Below are 25,550 nucleotides of genomic sequence, written 5' to 3' on the forward strand. Positions count from 1 at the left end.
TTCGAAAAGTCTTATATATAGCGTGGTTGTGAGTGCTGTGAATTGGATTCAGGTGTGCGTGATTAGAATGAGTGTGAGTGTTCTGTGTGTGTGTGAGTGTTCTGGGAATTGCAGCCATGCTGGCCATGTTTGTAGGCCGCAGTGCAGTATGTGAAATGTAGTCACTGGTTTGCTGTGATATGACACTCAGTTGATGCAGAAGGTGTGTTCAGGTTGTAAGTGTGACTGTTTATGCACTTTTCTTTGAGCTTGTGTGCTTTTCTTCAATTCAACTGCCTCCTTAAAATGTGCTTTAGTTTTACGTTACACATTTTGTTCCAGGGGCGCACGGTGACTTAGTGGTTAGCACGTTCGCCTCACTCCTCCGTGTGTTCGAGTCCCACCGGGGCCATGTGTGTGTGGAGTTTGCATGTTCTCCCTGTACTGCGGGGGTTTCCTCCGGGTACTCCGGTTTCCTCCCCCAGTCCAAAGACATGCATGGTAGGCTGATTGGCGTGTCTAAAGTGTCCGTAGTGTATGAATGGGCGTGTGAGTGTGTATGTGATTGTGCCCTGCGATGGATTGGCACCCTGTCCAGGGTGTACCCCGCCTTGTGCCCGATGCTCCCTGGGATAGGCTCCAGGTTCCCTGTGACCCTGAAAAGGAGTAAGTGGTAGAAGATGGATGGATGGATGGATTTTGTTCCAGTAAAAAAAAACAGCAAAGCAAAACAAAAATGTCTTGTGTTAATTAATATGTGAATAAATAATGGAAATATGGAAGCCAAAACAGTTCATCTTTTATTATAATAATCATATTATATTTTTTGTCCTCTTTATAAAAGAGATTTTAATGATAGTAAAACTGAAGTCTGTAATCAGTTATATCAGACATATAGATTTTAGATTATGAATCTCTATAGTGTAGGGCTGGGGGTAATGCATCAAAAATAGTTTTCATTTCCACTTAAGGTCATTTCAGGAAGTGAGAGCCAAAGAAACGCATCATGTAGCCTTTGAGTGTAGAAGTAACAGCTGCAAAATGAAATTTCAGTGGTTCATGTTCAGAGCTCTGTGGATTCTCCTCATTTTACCAACTTTCAGTGGTAAGTGTATGACATGATCTGTTTAATAAATAGGCTGGATTTAAAAAATCTAAATGAACATTATATTACATTATGTGATCTGTTATCTTAAGTGAATTTTCAGCACTTCATGTAATATAAATATTAAAACATTAAATAGGGTTGTGTAATATGGTACTGTTTGAGTATCAGCTAATTGTATTGAATTGCTTAAGTTCAAATTTGAAATCATAACACTTTACTCTTTAATTACAGGAGAAAGTCTGTGCAAAAGTGAACTTTTACTAAGCAGTAACATTTCTACTGAGCTCCAGTCTGATGTCCTGCTGCCGTGTAACTTTAATCCAACTCTCCTCGGATCAGATAAGACTGCAGATATAGCAGTAGTGTGGAGTCCAAGGAACACAACAATACACAATCTAGTGGAGATCACTCTACAGGGAAATGTGTTGTTTTGGGATACTAAAGGTGGACGTATCAAGACGTTCCCTAAGCTCTCTGAATCAGGAAACTTCTCCATCCTCCTTCAGAAAGTGCAGCCGTATGATCTGGGTCTCTACCACTGTGAGCTGTTTAACGGGACCGGCTGCAGAATTGCGTATCAGGAGCTTCACCTGTGTGATACCATCCAACAAAGTAAATTATAAGTGTATCCTACATACTGCTACATCTATTTAAGGAATGGGCACGAATATGTTTTTACATTTACAATGCCGTGTTGGATTAAGTTTCATATAATTTATCATTTATATTCTAGGCCAAGAGAACTATCAGTTAGTGTGGAGCACAGTTGGAGCATTCTCAGGAGGAATTGTGCTGCTTGCTGTATTCACAACCTGTTTATTACATGCAAAACGTAAGTCTGAGTTATTTCTACAAGCACATCTTCATGTTCTCTTAATCATCTGGGTCTCTTTTTTTTTTTTTTTCTTTTTTTTTTTTTTTTTTTGCATGTATAGGAATTGTGGTTTTCACTATAAAGTGAAAGACTGAGTGTTTGAGTTACACAAACAAAGTGATTTGTTAAAACATAGCTTGTGGCTTTTAGTGTCAAAGCAAAAGCAATTCACACGTCCTACAGTCATTCTATAACCTATTTTAAGGCATTTCCGCTTTGTAGGTGTTTATACATGTGAGAAAATGTGAGGTGCCCCTATAGTATAAAACCATGAGTTAATGCCCTCCAGGTTCTTCTGTTTTACTGAAGGTGAATGAAGTGTATGAATGTTATTACTGACATTACTGGTTACACAGATCCGCTTGTTTGTGATCTTATTCAAACGTGTAGAATTTGTTACTTTCTGTGAAATTTTATAGATTTGATTGTACAACTTCTTCTTGTACAAAAAGAAGAGCATCTGTCCTATATATTGTTTACTAGAGTGTATAAATTGTCCAAGTAAAAGTAATGTACTGCAGTAATAAATGCACTCCAGTGTACTGTGTGTGTCTCAGAGTAGTCCAGGTTCTGAATTGAAACTTGGACCTTTTATTTATTTATTTATTTATTTATTTTAGCATGTTCTTTGAAATTATATTGCAGACAGACAAGATTTCATTGTTATACAAACTGACTGTGGTAAGTTGATATGTGTTTGATACATTATATATAAACACTTTATATTTATATATAGTATATTCTGTATCTGCAGTAGTTCTATTTAGCACACACAGTAATGTTGACCTGTGTCTCTGCAGAAAACGTTGTGGGTGCAACAGCACACTCAGACAGAGGAAGTAAGCAGTCTGTGGTATTTGATAACCATGCGTAAATGGTGAATTCTCCATGCGTACTGAGGTTACTTTTGGAGTTCCACAGGGTTCTGTTTTAGGCCCACTGCTCTTTACTTTATATATGCTACCCCTAGGTCAAATTATTCGTAAACATGGAATTAGCTTCCACTGTTATGCTGATGATACACAGTTGTATGTTTCAGCGAAGCCAGAGGACAGACAGAAGCTTAGTAAAGCTGAGGATTGTGTAAAGGACATTAGACATTGGATGTTAACTAACTTCCTTCTACTTAATTCTGATAAAACAGAAATACTTTTATTAGGCCCACGTGTAGCTAGAAGTAATCTTTCTGATCACATGGCTACTCTGGATGGTCTTTCTGTTTCATCATGTGCAGCAGTTAAAGACCTTGGAGTGATTATTGACTCCAGCCTATCATTTGATGCTCATGTAGATAATATTACTAGGATAGCCTTCTTTCATCTCAGAAATATTTCTAAAATAAGAAACATATTGTCACTACATGATGCAGAAATACTAGTTCATGCATTCGTCACCTCTAGATTAGATTACTGTAATGCCTTACTGTCTGGATGTTCCAGTAGGAATATAAATAAGCTCCAGTTAGTCCAGAATGCAGCTGCTAGAGTCCTAACTAGAACTAGAAGGTACGACCATATCACACCGATATTATCAATACTGCATTGGCTCCCAGTAAAATCTCGCATTAACTATAAAATACTTTTATTAACCTATAAAGCACTAAATGGTCTCGCGCCACAATATCTAAGCGACCTTTTGGTTTTATATAATCCGCCACGCCTACTTAGATCAAAAGATGCAGGCTATTTGACGGTACCTCGAATAGTGAAGGCTACAGCAGGGGGAAGAGCTTTCTCTTATAGAGCCCCACAGTTATGGAACAGTCTTCCTATTAGTGTTCGGGACTCAGACACAGTCTCAGTGTTTAAGTCTAGGCTTAAAACGTATTTGTTTACTCAAGCCTACCCTGACTAGATTCTGTTCTACTACTTCGCAGTCATAATAATCTTTTTTCTCCCTCTCTCCTTTCGCCGAGCCCCACATGAATTTATGGAGATACTAGAGATCCAGATCCTTTCTGCCTCTGGATGGAGCTCAAATCTTCTCTAATTCCAGACTGCTGGGACTACGGCTGCTCCTAAGGCCATACAGACTTCATATAAATCCATAATGAACTTTTTCACACTATCTGTTGTTACCCAGATGAGGATGGGTTCCCTTCTGAGTCGGGTTCCTCTCAAGGTTTCTTCCTCTTAAAACATCTTAGGGAGTTTTTCCTTGCCACCGTCGCCACTCAGTGGCTTGCTCAGTTGGGATAAATTTGCACCTTTAATATCTGTATACCATGTTGATATTTCTGTAAAGCTGCTTTGAGACAATGTCTATTGTAAAAAGCGCTATACAAATAAAATAAAATTAAAAAAATTTAAAAAAAAATAACCAAACTTTGTTCTGTTATATATAGCACTGAAGCCTCTAGTAGTGACTCAGTGTAAAACCTTTGATGATAACTGTCTAATAAACCATAATAATAAATGCTCTTTAGATCCAGAGCTTATCAGTTTACAGTTTATCAGTTTCAGCTTATCGGTTACAGCATGAAATGTTTAGCTTGCTAATAAAGAATCAAGCATTGTTTTGTCAGTAGCTGTGTTTATGGCCCTGAGATAATTACTCTATATTTCTCCCTGGTGTAACAACAGAGACTACATCTTTTTTTTTTCTAATCTTTCCATTCAATTATGATCCACAAACAGATTTAAATGTAACCCACGTATTCTAAATTCATTTAGCGGCCAGGGAGGATGGCATTCTCTCTCCCCTGTCATGAGCAGTCATGAGCATCTGTATGCAGAAGAGTGCAGATAGCATCCCTCCCCAGTTAGTAGTTATCATATGATTGGGGAGAGCTGGCTGGTGGGTTGGAATTTGCACATGACCAAATTGGGGAGAAAATTAACAAAACAAAAAATAAGAAGGGCAATTTCACCCTGAGTTCACAATCAATGATACAAAATGAGAGCCAAAAAGAACAATATGAATGGTAATCGCTGTAAGTAAGTGCAAAGCATTATCCTAGATATTGTCTGCATCTTTAGAGATATCCTGTTTAAGATTCTCCTCGACACAGTAAGTGCAAACAGAAAACAGTAACAGACCTCTTAGATGCTATTACCTTTGTGGTTATGTATGTCTTTTCTGTTTTCTTTTTTACTTCTCCTGTACACTCAGGTCCTGTCTCAGTTGATTGCTATGTGATTTATCCATCTTAGGCATATTACAATTTATACAGTCCCATCTGAAAAAATTGGAGCGGCAAGGCCAATTAAATTGTTTGTATTGTACACCAGACATTTGGGTTTGAGATCAAAAGATGGATTTGAGACGAGAGTTTAGGATTTTAGCCTTTGTTATTTATATATTTATTTATTTATATTTTTATTGGGGGGTGGGGGGTGGGGTTTCCCTTTAATCTCCTATTCAGTAAGTGAAATGCTGCTCAATTGGGTTAAGGTTTGGTGGTGAAAACCTGAGGTCTTTCTGAAGAATGAACACCACTGGGTTCTTTCTTCAGAGTACAAGTACTTACAAGTCTGTAATCTTTCTGGTTGACTTTAGTCATATGTTCCTAGGGTTACACAAGAAACAACAGAAAGCATGACATCATACCTACTGCTATCTACATCAACTTTCCAGTTAACAGGTAGGACAGATGCTTAATGTTTTAATGAGGATGTTTATATTCAGAGGTTGAAGCACAACTCATGTTTCACTGAATGGATCTCTTGAAGGTACAGAGTAAGAAACAACAGAAAAATTAATAGAATAAACTTGTTGTGCAAAATGAGAAAAGCTCACGTTCACTTGCACCCACCATTAAAATCACACGTAGGTTTTTCAGGAAGTGGTGAAAACTCCCCTGTAGTCCATCTGAACACTTGAGAAATGCTGTAAAAGCTCTCTAACACCTCAACTGAGTAACAACAGAAATGTTCTGTGAGATGAACCACTGGATATTGTGGCTGTCTCTATGCCATATTTCACACATGAGAGGTAAGATCATTTTTAAAATTTGACCGTTTGTTTTTTTTTTCCCAAGTTATACCTCTTAAGGTAACATATGCTAATCACTCTTCCGTTCTAAAAACTGGAGTGCTACTTGTACATCATTCATTTATTTTGTTTTCATCTTAAGCCTGCTTGAGTAATCCAAAAAAACAATTCATGTACAGTTGAGAAATGTTTAAACACCAAAGACATTGCTTGTGTAAAACTGAAACCAGGGCAAATGTGCTAAAGTGCAAATGCAAGGCTGATAATTCTCTGATTAAATCGGATTTAAGTACCTGAATCGTCTTCACTCGTGTTCTTCACTAATTCCAGACAGCATATGCCAAAGCAAACTTATGAACAGAGTCAACTTGACTACTGAGCTCGGATCTGATGTTGTGCTGCTGTGTAGCTGTAGGGTTGTGTAATATAGTGCTGTTTGAGTATCAGCTAATAGTATTGTGTTGCTTAAGTTCAAATTTGAAATCATAACACTTTAATCTTTAATTACAGGAGAAAGCCTGTGCAAAAGTGAACTTTTACTAAGCAGTAACATTTCTACTGAGCTCCAGTCTGATGTCCTGCTGCCGTGTAACTTTAATCCAACTCTCCTCGGATCAGATAAGACTGCAGATATAGCAGTAGTGTGGAGTCAGAGGAACACAACAATACACCATCTAGTGGAGATCACGCTACAGGGAAATGTGTTGTTTTGGGATACTAAAGGTGGACGTATCAAGACGTTCGCTAAGCTCTCTGAATCAGGAAACTTCTCCATCCTCCTTCAGAAAGTGCAGCCGTATGATCTGGGTCTCTACCACTGTGAGCTGTTTAACGGGACCGGCTGCAGAATTGCGTATCAGGAGCTTCACCTAAGTAAGTTGTATATTGGCATGCTGCTGTATGCTACTGATTCATGATCTTCTGGATACAGTGAATATACATTTCTGTTCACATTTCTGTATTTTTTTTTTTTAGACAGATGGACGAGCATGAATATAGTGGTATCTCTACCTATATGGCCCTTTATAGCAGCAGGAGGAGGAGCTGTTGCTCTCACCCTTCTTGTGGTTTTAATCTGTTTAATAAAGTGCGCTTGTTCCAGTGAGTGATGCTTCAACTACATAATATAATAGATTTTAGAATATGGGTTTATTTTAACACATTTTATTTTAAAAATGTTTGTTTATTATTCCAGATGCATCAAATAATCACATCTATGCAAACTCAAGATTTGAAAAAAGTAAGAATTTTCTTTTCTTTTCCTTTTTTTTCAACTGTTTAAACTGTTTATCTGTTCAAACTCTAGCTCTTAAACATTTTTACAACCAGGGAAATCTTCCCGTTTAAAACCCTTTTCAAAGACTCCCTTATGATTGAAGTTGCATTTTATTAAATAATCTAATTTATATTACTCTAATATGATATCAATTAAATATCAGTCAAATGTGTGCTGACACATTGTTTATTATATCATTAGTGTTTTTATTTCTGGACTTTGCACTCACAGGACTCAAGCTGACATTATTTATACTTTTGACAGCTACTGTAAGTTTGTTTTGGAGAGAAAAAAAGAATTGTTGACCCCCTGGCTATGTTTCAAGAACCATGGAATCTGAAGTAAAGTTTTTGGTTTTGATCCGTTCCCCTTGCAGGAAATGACAAAGAGCGCGGTGAAGAGAAACACAGCAGCAATCAGCATGGTGAGTATTATTACTGAAAGATCACAATAAAGCTAGCATCAAAATCTTTTTTGCAGTAGTTGCTTTAATCTCTGATTTGACTGATCCTCAGTCAGAACATTGTGGTGTTTTATTGCTCAGATTATAAATTTGTTCTGTGTACTCTTGCAACCTTTTTACTTGCTTTGTTCTTTTTTTTATTAAAGCAGCTAAGGCTAGAAATAAGGTTGATGTCAACAAGCCTCCAAACCACAGCAACATCTACGCCAACAGCCACATGGAAGCTGAAACGATTTATGCCAACCAGCCACACTGTAACTAACTATGAGGTTGTAAATGGAAATGTAATTTATACAGTATTCAATGTGTACAGTACTCTGAATGTTCTTGCACCCTCCCATTATTTATGCAGAGATTCTTGTACAGATTCCACAGTCTAGTGGAAAGCCTTCCCAGAAGAGTGGAGGTTATTATAACAGTAAAGGGGGAATAAATCTGTAATGGGATGTTCAACACACAATTGTGGGTGTGATGGTCAGGTGTCCACATACTTTTGCCCATATAGTGCATATACTTCATGTTAAGGTTTGTAGATGAGAACCATTTTCTACTTCATCAGTAATAATTATGTTTCTCTCTCTCTCTCTCTCTCTCTCTCTCTCTCTCTCTCTCTCTCTCTCTCTACTATCCATCCACTCATACCCCTATCTATTCAGAGCATAACAACATAGAAAGACAACAGTTTAAATGAATCAATACAACAATTGATTAATCATAAATGTATTATTAGAGAAAAAGGACAAACAACTGGTGTGCAAAAGTAATTCATATTTTTAAACTGGTGAGGTGATTTGCCTGTAACTCTGATAGTTTGGAAATTGTCCTTCCCTACATCATCACTTGTGACTTAACAGTAGGCCTCTTAAGATTCTGAACACAGTAGGTCACATATTGATCGTAGCAGAGTCAATGGTATCGTCAAATATCGAATCATTGCCTTATAATTGAAATTGTATTGTATCGTGTGTAAGCCTGAGGTTTACACCCCTACTATCCTTCCAGCTATCCAAGTCCCCATAATTCCATTCCCATTGCTTTTACTTGAACATATTTTCAATAGCATGGGGTCAAAATTGAAATTGAAATTCGAATAAAACATTTAAATCAAAGTTTATCACATAAAGAAGTCAATATGCAGTTTTGAATCATTTGAAACTTTTACATGCTTAATATTAGCAAACCAGTGTCTTCAAAAACATGTTAAATACTGTAAAGTGAAATCTCTGATATCATTTCTTTAGTGCCATATTTTATCTTCAGCCTGTTTATCAATCAGGTAAATAAGATTTCAGCACACATTACGACATCATGCCGTAACCATGCACCTGCTACAGACTCAATGCTCTTTGGCCTCTGACCCAAGAATTACTGTCCTGTCCCCATATGGTAAACTCACTTGATGGAGACGAGCTGATGAAGTAAAACATGATAGGAGCTGATGCTGTACTAGAAAAGAATTTTTATGTGATTGTACTGTCTTGGATTGTATTTGATTTTTGTTCCACTTCATTCAAGAACTACAAACGTGAATACTGTTTACTGATTTAGTTGTGATAGGCTCCATGTGATTTGGTCTATCATTATTGAAGGTTACATCGAGAAACTATTTTAGATTATTTTGTGTGTCTTTGCACCCTGTTTGCCCTGTCTTACCATGCCCTGATGAAACATTAAGGCTAGTGACAGGCTGCCAGACAGCAAATACATTCTAAAATTAGACCCCTTACATGGGGAACCAAGCTCTCCATCTCCATTACTCTCCCTTCCCCCTTCTCCTTCCACTGCTAAATGACCTGGGGGCCAAGAAGGCAAAGAAAGAGCCTGATCTTAGCACTCTCTGCTCACATACCCGCTGGCGGGTCAAGGAAAGACACATACACCATCTACACACAGTTCTGTGGGTTTGCGCTGTGATGGAATCGAGTACAGGAAGTGGTTCAGGTGAGAATGGCACTGGCGTGCTGGCACAGTTTGAACGAGCTCTGCGCCTTGTTGTACGTGAGATCCACGTCGACGTCGCTACTTTCAAACGAAACGTAGAGCAGCGCCTGGAGGAGGCTTGTAAAGGTGCCAAACCCCTAGAGAACATGGTTTCAAGGCTCCAGGAGGAAAACCAGCAGCTGAAGGAGAAGCTAGAGGCTCTTTCCCAAATGGTAGACACACTACCTTGGATAGTGAGCCAGTCAAGTTACCATCCAAATCCTGATCTCCAAGTTCAAGCTCAGATCCAAGCTGAGAGATGTAGCCCAGGAACTGCATCTTCCATGGAGGAAGAAGAAACCTGTGATCCAGCTGGAGTATACTTACTCGGTGGATCTGTGTGTGTGGACTCAGAGTCTACTTCCTCCAGCAGCTCCCCTTCTGCATCCATGGTCAGCACCATTAACATAGATGCAAGTTATGAGTCTAATGTAAGCTACTTATTCACACACTGCTTGCTTTCCTTGTTCAAATCCACACTTCTCAAAGTGAGATCTGCAATCTGTGGTTTTAATCCTTTATAAGGAAGGGATGGGGATGCGAAACAGAGTTAGTGTTACCATCCTGTTTGGTAGTTTTTCCTATAACAGCACAACTGGAAGTATTTTATTCCTTTACACCACAGCAAATTGTTTAATAAACTAAAGAACATCAAATTATTGTTTTAAATTCATTTAAAGTCACATTTAATGTCGTGGAACAAGTTAGTTCCTGTTATCACTTACGTTATAGCAGCTCTAAACACTCATTCCCTCTACAGCCTCTCTTTTTTCTCTCTCGAAATTAATACGATGCAGTTTGTCCTCTGTCCTGAAGAGTCTCCCATGGTGGGACTGTTACAAAGCACTGACACTGGTGACTCCTTCCATAAATGTATAAATGTCTCCTTACAGGAAGCTTCACCATATTAATGATTGTATGTTTTTCCTGGTTAAATAACAACATTTTAATCTGTTTAGTATTAGTCTTAGATTATGTGGAGCGCCCGCCATACAAATCCCTATAAATGAGCTGTTACTATAGAAACAATAATGTATTAGAACGAGCTCAATAATATAAACCTGTGATTCAAATTACAGCCGCAATACTGTCAGAACTGCTGTTATAGAAAGTGAATCAATGCTGTCTGATTGATCATATTTGATAATTTAAAAGCACTGTGGTAGTGTGGTCATTTTTAGTGGACATTACTATACAACTAGAGTTAAGAGTTATATAATTATTATACTCATTATATACATAAACCTGAGTGATTGGTCGGTTGAATGAATCAAATAGAATCTGAAGCTAACATATAACTAATGTTACTGCAGTTTTACAAGAAAATTGCAGTATTTTCATATGATACGAATTTTGAAGCCTAATATGATTAATATTTGAATAGTTAGATTATGTTATATTATATATGTTCTAACTTATAAGTTAAATATTTTATGATCATAAGGGGTCCCATGAAATTTCTTTTTGTGCCGTGTGTGTATGTGTGTGTGTGTGTGTGTGTGTGTGAAAATCTGAATTCTAATAATTATTAAAATATATCATAAAATATTGTTACCTCTTCCCTTAAACATTTCACATTCTTCTTAGAAAACTGATTTACATAAGGATTTAATCTGTTGTACATTTACATACGTTTGCATCCTAAGATTATTGTAATATTTAAATGCATTCAGTTTCCTTTAATGACACTGATATATTTAACAGGAGACAGATATAGTAGATGCAGATATGTAGATAGGTTTAAGTTTTCTAGTCTTGTAGGTCTTGAATTACAGTTACATATATTTAATGTCGCTTTAATGATTCATGCTACTGTCAGTCTTGTTTGGGTTATGACGATCCTAGTTGTCTTTAGGAGTTTTCTATGAAGACTGACAGCACAATCACAGATTCCCAAATTTATTCACAAAGTTCCTGAGCTGTTCCAATCAATCCCTTGATCAAAGATTGTTTTGGCGACCATTTGTTTAATACTCACACCATTTCAAATGTTTGCACACACAGATCAAGCATGTGGTTTAGGTAAGAGATTCAGCATGTAGTTTAGGTGTCACATGCTTATCACCCAGATCACAAATCTCCCTCTCCCTCTCCCTCTTTCTTTAGGTGGCCCTAAAAAGCCTTGTGTATTTTTAGCGAGACTGATTGATGTCTTGTTCCACTAAGAATTAGCACACTCCTTAACACACTCTGATAAGTTACAGTGTCCTTAAAAGAAATCATCTTTTACATAACAGGATAGATCATAAAATGTTATTTATTTTAATCATGAATATTACTGGTCATGTGCACAAACACACAGCATGGATTTTTTTGGGTCCATGAGTGTCCAAGTTGATGATTTTTAGCGTATAAGCCACCTGTCTCAGGTCTGAGTTGACTGACCGTTTGCTGTACCATCCTTACACTTAAATTGTTGTTAAAATTGGCCAGACTGCTGTCTTAGAAATTCAAATGCAGATATTACACATGGGAGGAAGTGAGTAGTTATTATGGCTTCTGACTATTCCCAAATAGAGGAAGTGTGCCATGGAGGCCTACCACCTCTAAATAGAACCTTAAAGCCAAAGGGCAAAGGCTATTAATGCACATCTCTCCTCTAACACGATGTGCATATTGTCATACTTACAGAATGCATGTCCACACACCCACAAACATATGTGGAATGTAAACAATGTATTACTTACCAGCCTGATGACTGAGCACTCAAAACACACACACACACACACACACACACACACACACAATGTGTCACCGGAATCTGACCCATCTAAATTGCTGTATCCTAGTACTATTAGTGACTTTAAGCAACAGCTGTGAATACAATGGCAACAACTTTAACTTCTACTTCGTGACATTCTACTGTAACCGTCTACTATGGGAGAATAGCTGGTTTGCTGTAGTATTTACAACATAGCAGATTAGGAAAGAAAATGTTGTTTTATGGTATATGGCATTGTAATTGCGTCAGTATATAATTGTACTGTTAAGCTTTTATTTACTCTGTGTTGATATGTTTTAAACTTAAGCTAATTTTAATTTTCTGACACGAAATTCATTTAGGCATCCGTCTTCCTCTATGTAATCAAGATTAAAAGTCAAGTACTGTATTGCTTACGTGGTAAATCTAGGTTTTTAGACTTATTGGCATCATACAAGAGTAAAAACTCTTCTTATGACAATAGATTTAATGCCAAAATCAATCAGTGTCTTGCTTTTTTAAATGACATTTTTTTGTATTTCAATAAATGACTGAATTCTTGTTTACAGTTAACTTAACCTTATTGTCTGTGCAGACTTTCTCTTGTTCTCCCCATGGCTACACTCAGTTACCCCTAGGTTTGAATAAGGGTGTGAACGTGTGTGTGCATGGTGCCCTGCAATGGACTTGTGGCCCATCCAGGGTGTATTCCTGCTTCTTGCTCAGAGTTCCCTGGATATACTCTGGATCCACCACTACAAAACAGTTACTGAAGATGAATGAATGAATGAATCACATCCTTGAATAAAGGTGCAATAGAGAAGGGCCTTATTGTCGAGAGATTGGGAGTTCAATTCCCAACTATGTCACATCCACTGGCCATTTCCTCTGGGAGAGAGGGGCATACTCTCTCTCCACTGTCAATCATCATAGAGACACTAGCCAGTCATGGGTATCTGTGAGATCACGTATGCGGAAGAGGGTAAATAGCAATTTCATTCAAGTGTGTTACGCCGCCCTGTGATGCAGCATGAGCAGCAGTCTTAAAAGATGCAGTTGGCTGGCTCTCAGATGGAGCACATGGTAGCCTTCTCCTTCCCTGGTTGGTAGCTGTTTTATGATAGGAGAGAGCTGGTTGGTGGGTGGGAGTTGGCAGGTGATCAAAATGGGGAGAAAATTAGGGAAACAACGTAAATGGACAGAAATACATCTACTCAAGGCAAAAAGATATACAGTATATAGCTGTTTAGAGCTAATATTCTCATTGAAGCAGTGTATATGCATAGTCTGAAAAAAGGAAGAGCACTGTACTTTAATTGTTAATGAGGGGATTGTTTGAGTAAGTGGTCTCAAAAACTATATTTGACCTCACAAAAACAAAAAACAGTGAATAGGTAATTATATGATGGTTTAGTGGGGGTAGTAATTTGACAACTCCCTGAATGGTTTGAAAAGCTCTGTAACTAAAATAGTAGCTCAAAGCCAGAGTTGTATTTCAGTTAACCTGTAATTCTGTCCCTCTCCACTAGAAGTATTTTACAAAACATCAGCAGATAAATTCTCTGCCTCTGAAAACTAAGACTTTTGTCCCAGACGAAATGGTATTATACATGCATATAATCTTATTGATTGACAGGTGTTAAGCAAAGAGGAAAAGGAGGTAGAAGAAGAAGAAGAAGAAGAAGAAAAAGAAGAAGGTAAAGACCCCTTAACTTCAGCTGGACTGGAGAATAAACCTGAAAAAGAACAAGGTAACAGACAGTCAGATTGAATTCATGACTTGCATTGGTCTAATAATCATTAACTGATCATAAATTTCCTTTACGAACTAAAAGAAGTAGCATCGCTGGTCAGTAAACAACATGCACTCTCTGACTCTCTGACCATCACATCTTCTCAAATACATCCAAACACAGACCCTAGACCTGAAAGTCCTTTAGGAAGTGGTAAGTGAAACATTCATCTCAGTCACTGAATTGTTTTTTTTTTTTTTACTTTGTTTTTCATGATTTCTATTTACTTCTTTGTCATTAAAGAATACTCTGGAGTCTCTGGATATTCTGGATACTCCGTATCACAGGATGTGATGTCATCATTATCCAGTCAGCATGTGACATCTGTGGCCATGACTACAAGACAGCGTCCACTGACAGCTACGAGCAGAGCAAGAGATCTGGCAGTTCAGAAGTCCAAGACTACAGGTAACACCCACACACTGTCTCCTGACCTCAGCCATGCACAGCTGCAACTTACTCAAACTCAGTCCCAGGTTTCATGACACTACAGACATCACTATTATCCAAATTGCAACTGATATACCAAGAAGAATTTCTGTCCTGAAAACTGACAAGTTGCCTAACACTTTATAAAATGTCCTATTTCTTTTTCATTGACAGAGACCCAGGAAATGAAGTCATCAAACAATAGCCAAACCATGTCCATGGTTTTAATGGAAACAACCCAGAAATCTGGAGTTGCTGAAGGTTTTTCATTAAGCCCTACGTCTCCAAGGCCTTGGAGGATACAACGTAGCCCACCCTCCATTCTTACCAAACTCATACCACCACCGCCTCAATTTAGCCATTCAGCTATTGAAATCTCCACACCAGAGCCAAACACAGAATCCCAGCATGAATCTGGTAGGTGAAACCACACCAATCATAGTTCTTGACACTATCTATTTTTTCCCTACAGGCATACTGAACATTCTTCTGATGATTCATATTTTTATATATTGTTTTCTTCCTTCTTTTCAACCAACAGAGGAGGGTCAGGAAGTTATGACACCAGACATCCATAACTCTACAACTCATCAGTTTCATCAGTTGCCCCCTGAAAAAGTCTCACCAAAGACAGTTGCAGAAAAGTCTTCCTTTCAGAATGGTGAGTGCAATATCTATGTTCAACTTTCTATTTTTCTCCTCTGCTTTCCCAACATTGTCTCCACATCTCATCCTGTTAACCTTCCACTGAATCAGATATTACTTTGGAGACACAGGAATTGTCGTCGATGATCAGCAATCTGGAAGCCACAGGAAAACCAAATCTAATGGCCAATGCAGACACCAACCTAACAACTCCCAAAACCATGCAATTAACCAATCAAAATGCTGATCTGCCTTTCAGCAAATCAGCTTCAGATACAGCTACATCTGCAAAGAACCTTCATGTGGCTCCTTTGCCTATATCAAATAATATCAGTGCCACAAGGAAATCCTCAGAGTCTACTTTTAGAACTGGTAAGTTTTTGTTTGTGGTGGACTTAAATGTACATATATATATTGACATCTACCAATGTTTACAAGATTCTCAAACCACAATTACTTTATATTCCTTCTCTCGTTGTCAGAACGCTTACTGTCATCACAAGTTCTCCGGTCAACGATCAATGTTCAATCAAGCTTGGGATCCATGACAGAACCCCAGCAACCAGTCAGCATTATGAACATACCTCTAAGCCCTAAATCTCTCAGATCAACCAACCAAATTCCTGCTCCATTTAAACTACCATGTACACCCGAGGCAACTGAATCGCCATTTAAAGCTTCAACAGTTGGCAAAGCTTCAGAATCCAGTGCATCTCTATACAACCACCATGCAGCCCCATTCTCGGTGGCATCTCCAATATCTGCTTGTTCTACAGGACATTTACAGCCCTCCCTCAGAGATGGTGAATAACATACTTTTCTTTCTTTCCTTCTTAGCACTCATTAGCTTTCAATATTTGCTTTCTGCTTCTTCAACTAGATCATTCTCCAGCAACCAGTTCAATTCAACATGCAGATCCACTTAGTACACCAACACCAAACCAACCTACGAGTGGTTCAACTGTTCCTGTGAGCCCCAAACCTCTGAGGTCATCCAACCAAAGACCTACACCATTCAAGTCTCCATCTACACCAATTCCGGCAATCAGATCACACCACAGAATTGGTAAGAATGATATCATCACTGTATCACAGTTTTCATCAGGATATTAGTCACTCCGAAACATATTTCAAGTTGTACCACAGCATTGTTGAATGTTAACGTGGAGTTTGATCTTTCTGGTTTCTCTACAACATGAAGAAGCTGCATTTTTTTTTTTTTTGTCTTATTAACGTCAAGAGATAAAAAAAGAGGCTGGTAAGGGAACAACAATAATAAAACCTGTTATAACTGATAAGAGAACTGCCCTCGCTCCACAACATACAATGTCTTTGTCTTTTTCAGTAATAAATAAGCAATTGTAATTGTGTAATTGCAAATTAGAGTGGTATAAAAGGATGAAAACACTTCATGATGTGCTGTTATTGAAAAACATTCCACTTCGCATCACAACACCTTCTTGCTGATTATTTTCTGATAAAAGCCTGCCTGTTTTATTCCTTGCTTAACGTCAGAGCTGGGTTTTTCCCCATAGTCCATGCGGAAAAAATGTCATCAACCAGCAGTCTTTACGAGAAACAAGCAACTGTGATTGAATCTCAGGAACCTGTCCAATCTGCAACATCAAATTTAAATGTTCACATGAGCCCCAAATCTAAGGTTAAACCAACCAGGTTTAACCTAGATGAGTGTTCTTCCACCAAACGGAACCTCACACCATCTCCTACTACAATGAAGAAACCGGTGTTAGCCGTACCATCACCAGTGTCTGGTGAGATGTTATAATAATGTAAACATGAAACTGTAAAATGATTATCCTGATCATAATACAATGAAACCCATACAGATTATATACTGTATTTTGTCTGACAGATTACTTCTCTTGCCCAGACAAAATAGATTCACCTGACAGTAATGGAGGTCAAGAGTCTTCCAGCAAAGTGACTCCTCACTCTCCTGTCCCCTCATTCACACAAAAAAGTCCACAGCCTTGCAAAAGACTGACAAACCACAACCTTGCACAAAATCACGATAGCAGTCTTATCAGTTCTCAGTCTGTTGTTCACCTAAACTCTGCTGAGACATCTAGTATAACCTCAGAGATCAACCAAACCCAATATCCAGTTCAGTGTGAGTGCAAGTTTATTATTTTTCCTGCCCTTTCTGCTTTAATTTGTCCATTTAGAAATATATTTGCCAAAATAGTTTTAGATCCTTTTGTCCAATCAGATGCTCTTTCAGTCCAACAGGAAATGAGGTCAACAGGGGACAGTTTCTCCCATCCTCAGCTGTCCATTGGTTCTCTAAGCAGACGTGCAGATTCGCCATCTGGAAGTGGTAAATCAGATCAATGTCTTTTACTTCAACTGCTAGTATTTAAAATAGACAGATTCCTAGATTGCCTAGATCACGACTTTCAGTTCTTTTCTTTAATACCTTTTCCTCACAATACCATGGCTTCTACTCACTAATCTAAACATTGATTTCACTGAAAATCTTATTTTTGTTCTTCACCCAGAGTACTCTGGCTACTCATCAGTGTATTCATCCGTGTCTCAGGAAGTGAGGTCTTCAGTAAACAGTCAGCATGTGACTTCTGCCCAGCCTATTGCAAACTCTATAACTTGCATGAGCCCTAGACGTCAAAGAAAACCAGCCAATCACAACACAGAGAAGTTGTTTACGTCATCACAGATAGGTATTGATTCGCTACATCATCAGCGGTATCTCATCTACATACTCTAGATTAGAATAGATATTTTTTTAGCATACTTTCTCCTAATTTATAAAAGTAACACAACGAGATGTCAATCAAATATTCCAGGAAATGTGCACCACATCAATGTTTCATTGGAATATCTGGAAAATGCATCTTCTCCTCAACACACAACATTTTGGATATCCCATATACTTTAAATGATATAGGATTGAATGTTTACTTAGAGCCTTAAATTTGTCCTTTTTATCTAATCAGAGGCCTCCACAGAATCACGAGAAGGGAAGTCACGTAGTCTGTCCCGTGTCTTCTCACAGCCTCAGCTCTCCATAAGTTCTCTAGCTAGACGAGCAGAATCACCTACTGATAGTGGTGAGTTCTGCATTTTTCTCTTTTTACATAAAGAAGATCCCAGATCCATCCTCATTTTCTTTGTTTCTCCCTTTTTCTGGTCAGAGTATTCTGGATACTCCTCAGTTTATTCCTCAGTGTCACAGGAAGTGCGATCAGTTGTAGATGCATCCACAACCTCTGCAATGCCCCAAGCACCTGTCACTTCTATGATTCGTATGAGCCCTAAGCCTGTCAGGAGATCAGCCAATCCCAGCTCTTCTCTCCCTAACCCTTCCCCTCCACTAAAGTCAAAAGTGTTTGGCCAATCAACATTGAGTACTAAATCATATCCCCCAATGACTGAGCTTTCTACTACGTCTGGTGAGTAACACACATGTGCAGTGTTTCTGTTTCTATGTATTTCAGTATTGTTTACGTCTGGCCGTTATATTTCACCTAATGAAGGCAAACATCGTTTCAACTAATTCCTTGCAGAGACTCCATTCTTATTTGTTGATTGACACTAATGATTACACAACATAAAAAAAAATAGATGCAATGATGTAGCACATACAATAGTCACTTAGCCTCTTTTTCTAGTATTTACATATGATCTACATTCTTACACGTTATTTCATCTAATTAGGGATGTCCCAGGATGTGAAGTCGTCTCTCAGCAGTCAATATCCAGCCATCTCATCACCACAGCTGTCTGGTACACGCAATAACCAAATCCCACGAAGCCCCAAGTCCATCAGCAGGTCTAGCAACATTTCACAGCTTAACACTACACCACATTTTAACCCATCGTTTTTCAGCCAATCAGCATCTGACTCAACAGTTTCGAAACCATCAACTATCATGGACCCTCCCATCAGACCTGGTGAGTTACGTGTAGTGCAATACTTATTGATTTAAATTGTTTATATCCCCAATCCAACCCTCTGTTGCCTTTGTCTGATATTATTGTTTAATTCTAGTGTCAGCAGTCAAGCCGTGGACCTCGAGCCAGAAGATAACTACAAGTTCTCCTGGTTATCCAGGTTAAAAAATAATCCTGTTTACTGATGCACCTGAATTGTCTCAATGCTTTTCATCTCAGTGTGAATTCTCTCTCCTGTGATGCTTTTTTTTTCCCCAGACAAGACTTCCAGCACGTTTTCTAAGCCAGCTCATTTCTCTGATTCCAAACCAGTCAATGACAAGTAAGGATGCATTTGTTAAACACTGAGGTCTAGATCTAATGTGGCATAAATTTCACTCATTACCTGTTTTTATTTTGTCTGCAGCTTCATCAAGAAATCTGACAGTGTGAATGGTAAAGAGAGTTTGGCAGGATCACAAACACTGCAGAGAAACTTCCAGAGCAAGCAGGCCTTGTTTCAGGGAATGAATTCTGAACCTAGCAGGTTTCTAAATACGCCAACATTGATGCTTTGATATTTAACCTACACACACTGCATAAGAAACTACCGGAGAACATACCTTACGGAAAATTCACATACATTTCATGTTTGATCATAATGTTTTAACATATGAAGCTGCAGTTTACAATGTTATGCCCTGAAATGACACATCTGACATCATGTGAACAGTATATTAGATTTAAATTATTCAGGAATTCATTATTATTAGAATTATTCATGGGAGAAAAATCACACCAGTAAAACTGAACCTTATGTATATGTACATGTGAGTGTGTGTATATATATATATATATATATATATATATATATATATATATATATATAAAATGAAAATTAAAACACATGCATGAAAATCACATGAAATAAATTAATCATGTATAAAAATAAATGAGTCATGTGGGGAAAGAATCACATGAAAGAATAATATGTAAACATTCACATATACATTTGAAAATAAACAAGTCGTGTAAAAATCTCATGAAAGTAATTAATCACATGTAAGATCACATTTTTAAAAAAGAAACAAATCGTGTAAAAAAATCACAGAAAATAAATGAATTATGTATAAAATCACACGTGAAAATAAACGAATTATATTAAAAAATCACGATAAAATAATGAGTTGTGTAAAAAAAAAAATCACATACAGAAAAATCATTTAAAGGAATCCTTATGGGGAAAAATCATTTGACAAAATGAAAAATTACATGTGAAACAAAATAATTCATATGTAGAAATCAAAACGTGCATGTGAAAATAAACAAATCATGCGTAAAAAAAAAAATCACATGAAAATAAATGAATCTTTGGAAAGACAAATAAATTCACATACACTACATGAAAAAGTCCATGAAAACTTTGTGAAACATAACATGTGATGTGAATATTCATTTCTGCAAGGGAGGGGCTTCAAGATCAAGCAAAATTCTGACAATATTGTTTTCAGTATTGTAATACACACACACAAATATATATATATATATATATATATATATATAAAGTGACACAAAACTAATGAAGAGTCCTTGCATACTCATGTCTCCTCAGTGATAAGAGCGTGGAGTCGAGACCTAAACTGAGACGATCTCAGAGCTTCAATACGTCCAGCGCCAGCGGCATTAAACAGCTCCTGCTGGAGTGGTGCCGCTCCAAAACCATCGGCTACCAGGTCTGCACTGAAAAGCTGTCACTTACAGAGTCCTCCACTTATTGTTTAACGTCTTGATATTTTGTTCAAAAAATTCACAAAAATACACTGCTCTCATGGATATCAAACAATTTCAAACTTTATTGTTTAAAAGTTTAAACAATAAAGACAATTTTTCACACCCTTCTTTGCTCATATTTACCAAGGGTGCCAAAAATAGTGGAGGGCACTGTATATTCTCTATGTGAAGATAAACAGTTTCAGTGCTGTATGTGTGTGCACTTGCAGATTTGGAGCTGAGTACAAAAGTTTGCATCCCCATTGGTGTCTTAGTAAAATAATTAATTTCAATTCATTTCAATAATCCAGTTGCATAAGCTCTTACAGTGGGTGTAGCTTAATCTCTCTCTCTCTCTCTCTGTCTCTCTCTCTCTCTCTTTGTCTCTCTCTGTCTCTCTTTCAGCACATAGATATCCATAACTTCTCCTCCAGCTGGTCTGATGGAATGGCCTTCTGTGCTTTGGTGCACTCCTTCTTCCCTAATGAGTTTGACTACAATGAGCTGAATCCTGCACACCATAAACATAACCTCGATTTAGCCTTCTCCACCGCTGAGTAAGTGTGTGTGTTTGACTGAGTGAGTGAGTGTGTGACAGTGTTTGCTTCGATCTGTGATATTCTGAGTACTTTCTTGTCTCTCAGGGAGAAGGCAGACTGCATTCGGCTGATCGAGGTGGACGACATGATGGCGATGGGGTCCAACCCTGACCCCATGTGTGTGTTTACATATGTGCAGTCCCTTTATAACCACCTCAGGAGATTTGAGTGATCGCTTCCTACACGAGGCATCATTTCTCTCCGTTCTCATTAGGGTTACAGGCTTGTGTTTGTATTTCTTATTTGTTACTTCTGCCATTTTGAAAATATTTTTGCTCAGTTAGGTACCAAGCAGGTTTGGTAAGGAGTATAAAATATGTCAGGGCAGATCATATAACACAGAGTATAACAGAACATCACAGTGTGTTTTATTCTTCTGATATCACAGCAATCTGCTAATAATTACAATTTTACATTTTTATAAAGAACGACACATCATACTTTTTACCTGTTTATTGTTAGATTTAATGTTTTGGAAAGTCCACGTAAGAAGTTCCTGTTATCACTTACAGATCCTTCTGAAAGTATTGGAACAGCTAGGCCAATTCTATTATTTTTGCTATATTTTGAAGACATTTGGGTTTGAGATCAAAAGAAGAATATGAGATGATGGATCAGAATTTCAGCTTTCATTTCCTCATATTTACATCTTAACACACGGCACCTTTGGTGGCAGACCACCCATTTTTAGGTGAGTAAAAGTAAAAATAGTCTTAAATAAATTACAACCTGTAATTACGCACAACCTGATCCATATGTGGTTGTTAGTACACCAGTGGTTTCTTTCTTTTTCAGGACATTCCAAATTGTTGTATTGGTTATGCCCAATGCTTGTGAAATAGTTCTGATTGATTTTCCCTCTTTTCTCAGCTTCAAAATGGCTTGCTTTTCTCTCATAGACAGCTCTCTGGTCTTCATGATGGTTTATCCTATTTTACCAAAAATTGCAGTCTTCACAGGTGAAACCTAGGGCTCAAACCAACAGCAGACATTCAGAGCTATTAATTCTTTCAACAATCAATTTAACAGGGCACACCTGGGCAGCAAGAAACACCAGTCACGTGTTCCAATATTTTTGACCACTTGAAAAAATGTGTGGGTTCAAACAAAAAGTGCCATGTTCCAAGTTCTTTAACACATCTAGATGTAAATACGAGGAAATGAAAGCTGATGTTCTGATCCGTCGTCTCATGTTCATCTTTTGATCTCAAACCCAAATGTCTTCAATGTATAACAAAAACAATAGAATTGGCCCTGCTGTTCTAATACTTTTGAAGGGAGCTGTATGTTTTAGCAGTTATAAATAGTTATTCCCTCACCAGCCTTGCTTTTCTCTCTCTCTTGAAGACAAAAAATCTACATAAAGCATAAATTCCCCTGTGTGGAAAACTTATTTACATTGTAGACTCCTTTCATTAATGTTAATGAAAGGTCTCTTTATGGAAATATTCACCATATAAACAATTATACATTTTTATTTCTTAACATACATAGTTAAAGAATAATTCATTTATATTATTAGCATTCGATTATGTAGATTGTCCTCCATACAAGTCACTATGTAAGTTGTTACTATAGAAACGGTAACGTATTAGAACAAGAGCGTTAATAATAACCTGTGATTAGAATTGTTGTTATAGAAAACTTTTAACTTAGAACAACACCTTTTGACCTTATTCAAGAATTCAACAACACTGTGGTATAAAAGTAAACAGTCATGTATTCTATGTATACTTGTCTTTGTAATAGCAAGTAAATGTTACATCATTAGAGATGATATTGAATGTATATCTTAGGAAGATACGTCTTGAATGATATGTCCTCTTGTATGATGCCAGCATGGAACAGCATAGTGTGGCTTAGATGATATTATACAGCTGGACTGATGACATAATGTGTTATAAAACTTTGCCAAATTATTAAGTCTTATCTGCTTTATAACGTACTTTTTTTCACATTATATGTGCTGTTATGTATATTTGGACAAAGCAGCTTTATAAGTGAGATAAACACGTGGACACAACTCGTGTGTCGTAACGTTGCATTTGATGTCACTTATTACAATAGCACTGATAGTGCTGAGCTTTGAACCATCTTCGTGCCACCTATGCTGTTTTATGTTAACACTCTTTGACACTGGACAGAATTGTGAGAATGTGATAAAGAGGGAGCCCCTGACATGAAAAAAGGAAAGTGTGTGTGTGTGTGTGTATTCGAGGGAGAGGTTCATCACATTGTGAGGAAGAGGGAAATTATCAGTGGCTACAGGGGTTTTTGAAGAAAGCCGTTCTGTGTGGAAAGACGTGTGTTAAGTGTTGCACCTGAAGACGTTGCAGCGATTTCCTTTCGTCTTTGTTCTGAGGAGAAGACTGAGACTGAGGCAAGTCCATTAGATGACTGCTGTGAATAATAGGTTTGGTAGTAGAGATGAGACAGAGGGGTTAGACTAGATGTCTTAACTATAACCATATAGGATATGGTGAAAATAAAACACATTTTAAAAAGTGGTAACTATGTGTTTTATGTCTTAGTAAGCAGTGTTCTGGGTAAATCCTGGAAATGTTGCTGTAATCCATTTTCAGAAAAAACACAAGGATGTTTATTGTCTCACAACAGTGGAAACTTTAACTGCCTGAATGAAACTTTTCAACTACAATGTACATGGTAACATGTATGTTAAAAATAAACTTATTGTTCATGAGTTAAGTGTTTTGTGAATGATTACATACAGTATAAGCGTGTATAATGGTTGAAATTCGTTTTAGCTGTTGTAAAATGATCACTTCTAGTTAACGACTAATGAATACATGACTAACTTTTTATTCAAGTCACAACACAACACTCTCTAAAGTGTATATACTATAACAATTTAGTCCCTGATGTAGTGACCCTGACTATACACACTATTAGAAATAAAGGTACCATAAAGGACTGTACTTTTTCTTGCTGCTCTGGTGGTACCTGAGACATGGAAAGATGTGTGTGATGTACCTTTAATCAGAATAAAGCTTTAAAAGGGTACATGAGTGGTCCTTAAGGTCTAATGGTGTAGCTTTAAACTTGTTTTAAAGCTATACTACAGTATATTCATGTTTCCATGTATAAGATACGCAGACCTACAAACAATACAAACATTGCTATATGATAATTTCAATTAGTACATCATTGATATAACTGAATTATTGTGAGGTCTTCTAGACACCACTCCTGTAAAAGTAATATTTCTTTAGTTCCTATAGTTTGGAAAGCTTACCAGAAATGTTCACACAGCATTAAGTTGAACGCAACAAATTATTTTTGTGTTCATACAGGTGCAAGAACTCACGGGACAAAGAATGATCGTGTTGTGTGATGTGTTCACAGCATTTCTGTGTTACAACTGTATAACATGCTGACATTACTGGCGTTTCTATCTCTTGAGTAGGGCATAGTGGTAAGATTTGTATTTAATTAAAAAAAAAATGCTTCCAGATTAGGCCATGCCAACTTTGCGTTTATTGCTGAGTTTGAAAGCATTACCACTTTGTGGCTACACAACCGGTAAAAAAAAAACCCACAGGTACATCCATTTTGTTAACAGAAATCTAGCCAGCTAACTGTGATAAGTGATGTATATTTACTTATAAACAACAAACTGTATAAACAGTGCTATACAGTAGATTTATCATTTATAGATACTTTATTTATGTCTGTCTCTGTGTTTGTTTATTATTTTAATTTTTTTTTTAATTCCCTCCACCCACAATTTGCATCACACTGATCATTGACTCTTGGTACCTTGACTGTAAATAAAATAGCTAGCCATGTTTCTAAACTGCCTTTTTTTGCACAAGCAAGTCAATATACCTGTAAGTTGATTGATCTAAAACTAATGCTTGTCTATACAGTATAACTCACTTAAAAATAATGAAGTGCTACATTGTTCACTGTTGGTGCTGTGAGCAGCCATGTTGCTTTGACGTCACGCCGGGTTGAAGAGCCTTCACTGAGATTCCTAGTAGGAATTCAGAGTTTTATTTGAGTCGGATGATGGAAAGTCAAGTATAAATCCGAATACAGATACAGATAGGAATGTCTGGAGCACTAAA

General features: G+C 37.4%; 1 protein-coding gene and 1 long non-coding RNA gene across 2 annotated transcripts; both read left to right on the forward strand.

Annotated features, from left to right (window-relative positions):
* The first annotated feature begins 1,494 nt into the window (after positions 1 to 1,494).
* LOC128603669 (uncharacterized) lies at positions 1,495 to 5,552 on the forward strand. The gene is made up of 5 exons (XR_008385053.1): positions 1,495 to 1,699; positions 1,821 to 1,919; positions 2,607 to 2,642; positions 2,762 to 2,800; positions 5,474 to 5,552. It is a non-coding gene; the product is annotated as an uncharacterized LOC128603669 (long non-coding RNA).
* A 1-nt stretch (position 5,553) lies between these two features.
* LOC128603304 (mucin-4-like) lies at positions 5,554 to 23,750 on the forward strand. Its single transcript, XM_053617612.1, has 26 exons — positions 5,554 to 5,894; positions 6,405 to 6,995; positions 7,090 to 7,134; positions 7,547 to 7,594; positions 7,780 to 10,044; positions 13,951 to 14,065; positions 14,150 to 14,260; positions 14,351 to 14,515; positions 14,711 to 14,953; positions 15,078 to 15,197; positions 15,293 to 15,553; positions 15,664 to 15,984; positions 16,062 to 16,247; positions 16,717 to 16,953; positions 17,055 to 17,312; positions 17,424 to 17,519; positions 17,701 to 17,880; positions 18,157 to 18,270; positions 18,355 to 18,612; positions 18,878 to 19,114; positions 19,212 to 19,274; positions 19,373 to 19,436; positions 19,521 to 19,640; positions 20,706 to 20,826; positions 21,269 to 21,420; positions 21,508 to 23,750. The coding sequence occupies exons 5-26, from the start codon at positions 9,361 to 9,363 to the stop codon at positions 21,632 to 21,634; spliced, it is 4,233 nt and encodes a 1,410-aa protein (XP_053473587.1). The 5' UTR covers positions 5,554 to 5,894; positions 6,405 to 6,995; positions 7,090 to 7,134; positions 7,547 to 7,594; positions 7,780 to 9,360; the 3' UTR covers positions 21,635 to 23,750.
* The last annotated feature ends 1,800 nt before the right edge of the window (positions 23,751 to 25,550 follow it).

Source organism: Ictalurus furcatus, chromosome 28 (genome assembly GCF_023375685.1).
Source record: "Ictalurus furcatus strain D&B chromosome 28, Billie_1.0, whole genome shotgun sequence".
NCBI lineage: Eukaryota > Metazoa > Chordata > Actinopteri > Siluriformes > Ictaluridae > Ictalurus > Ictalurus furcatus.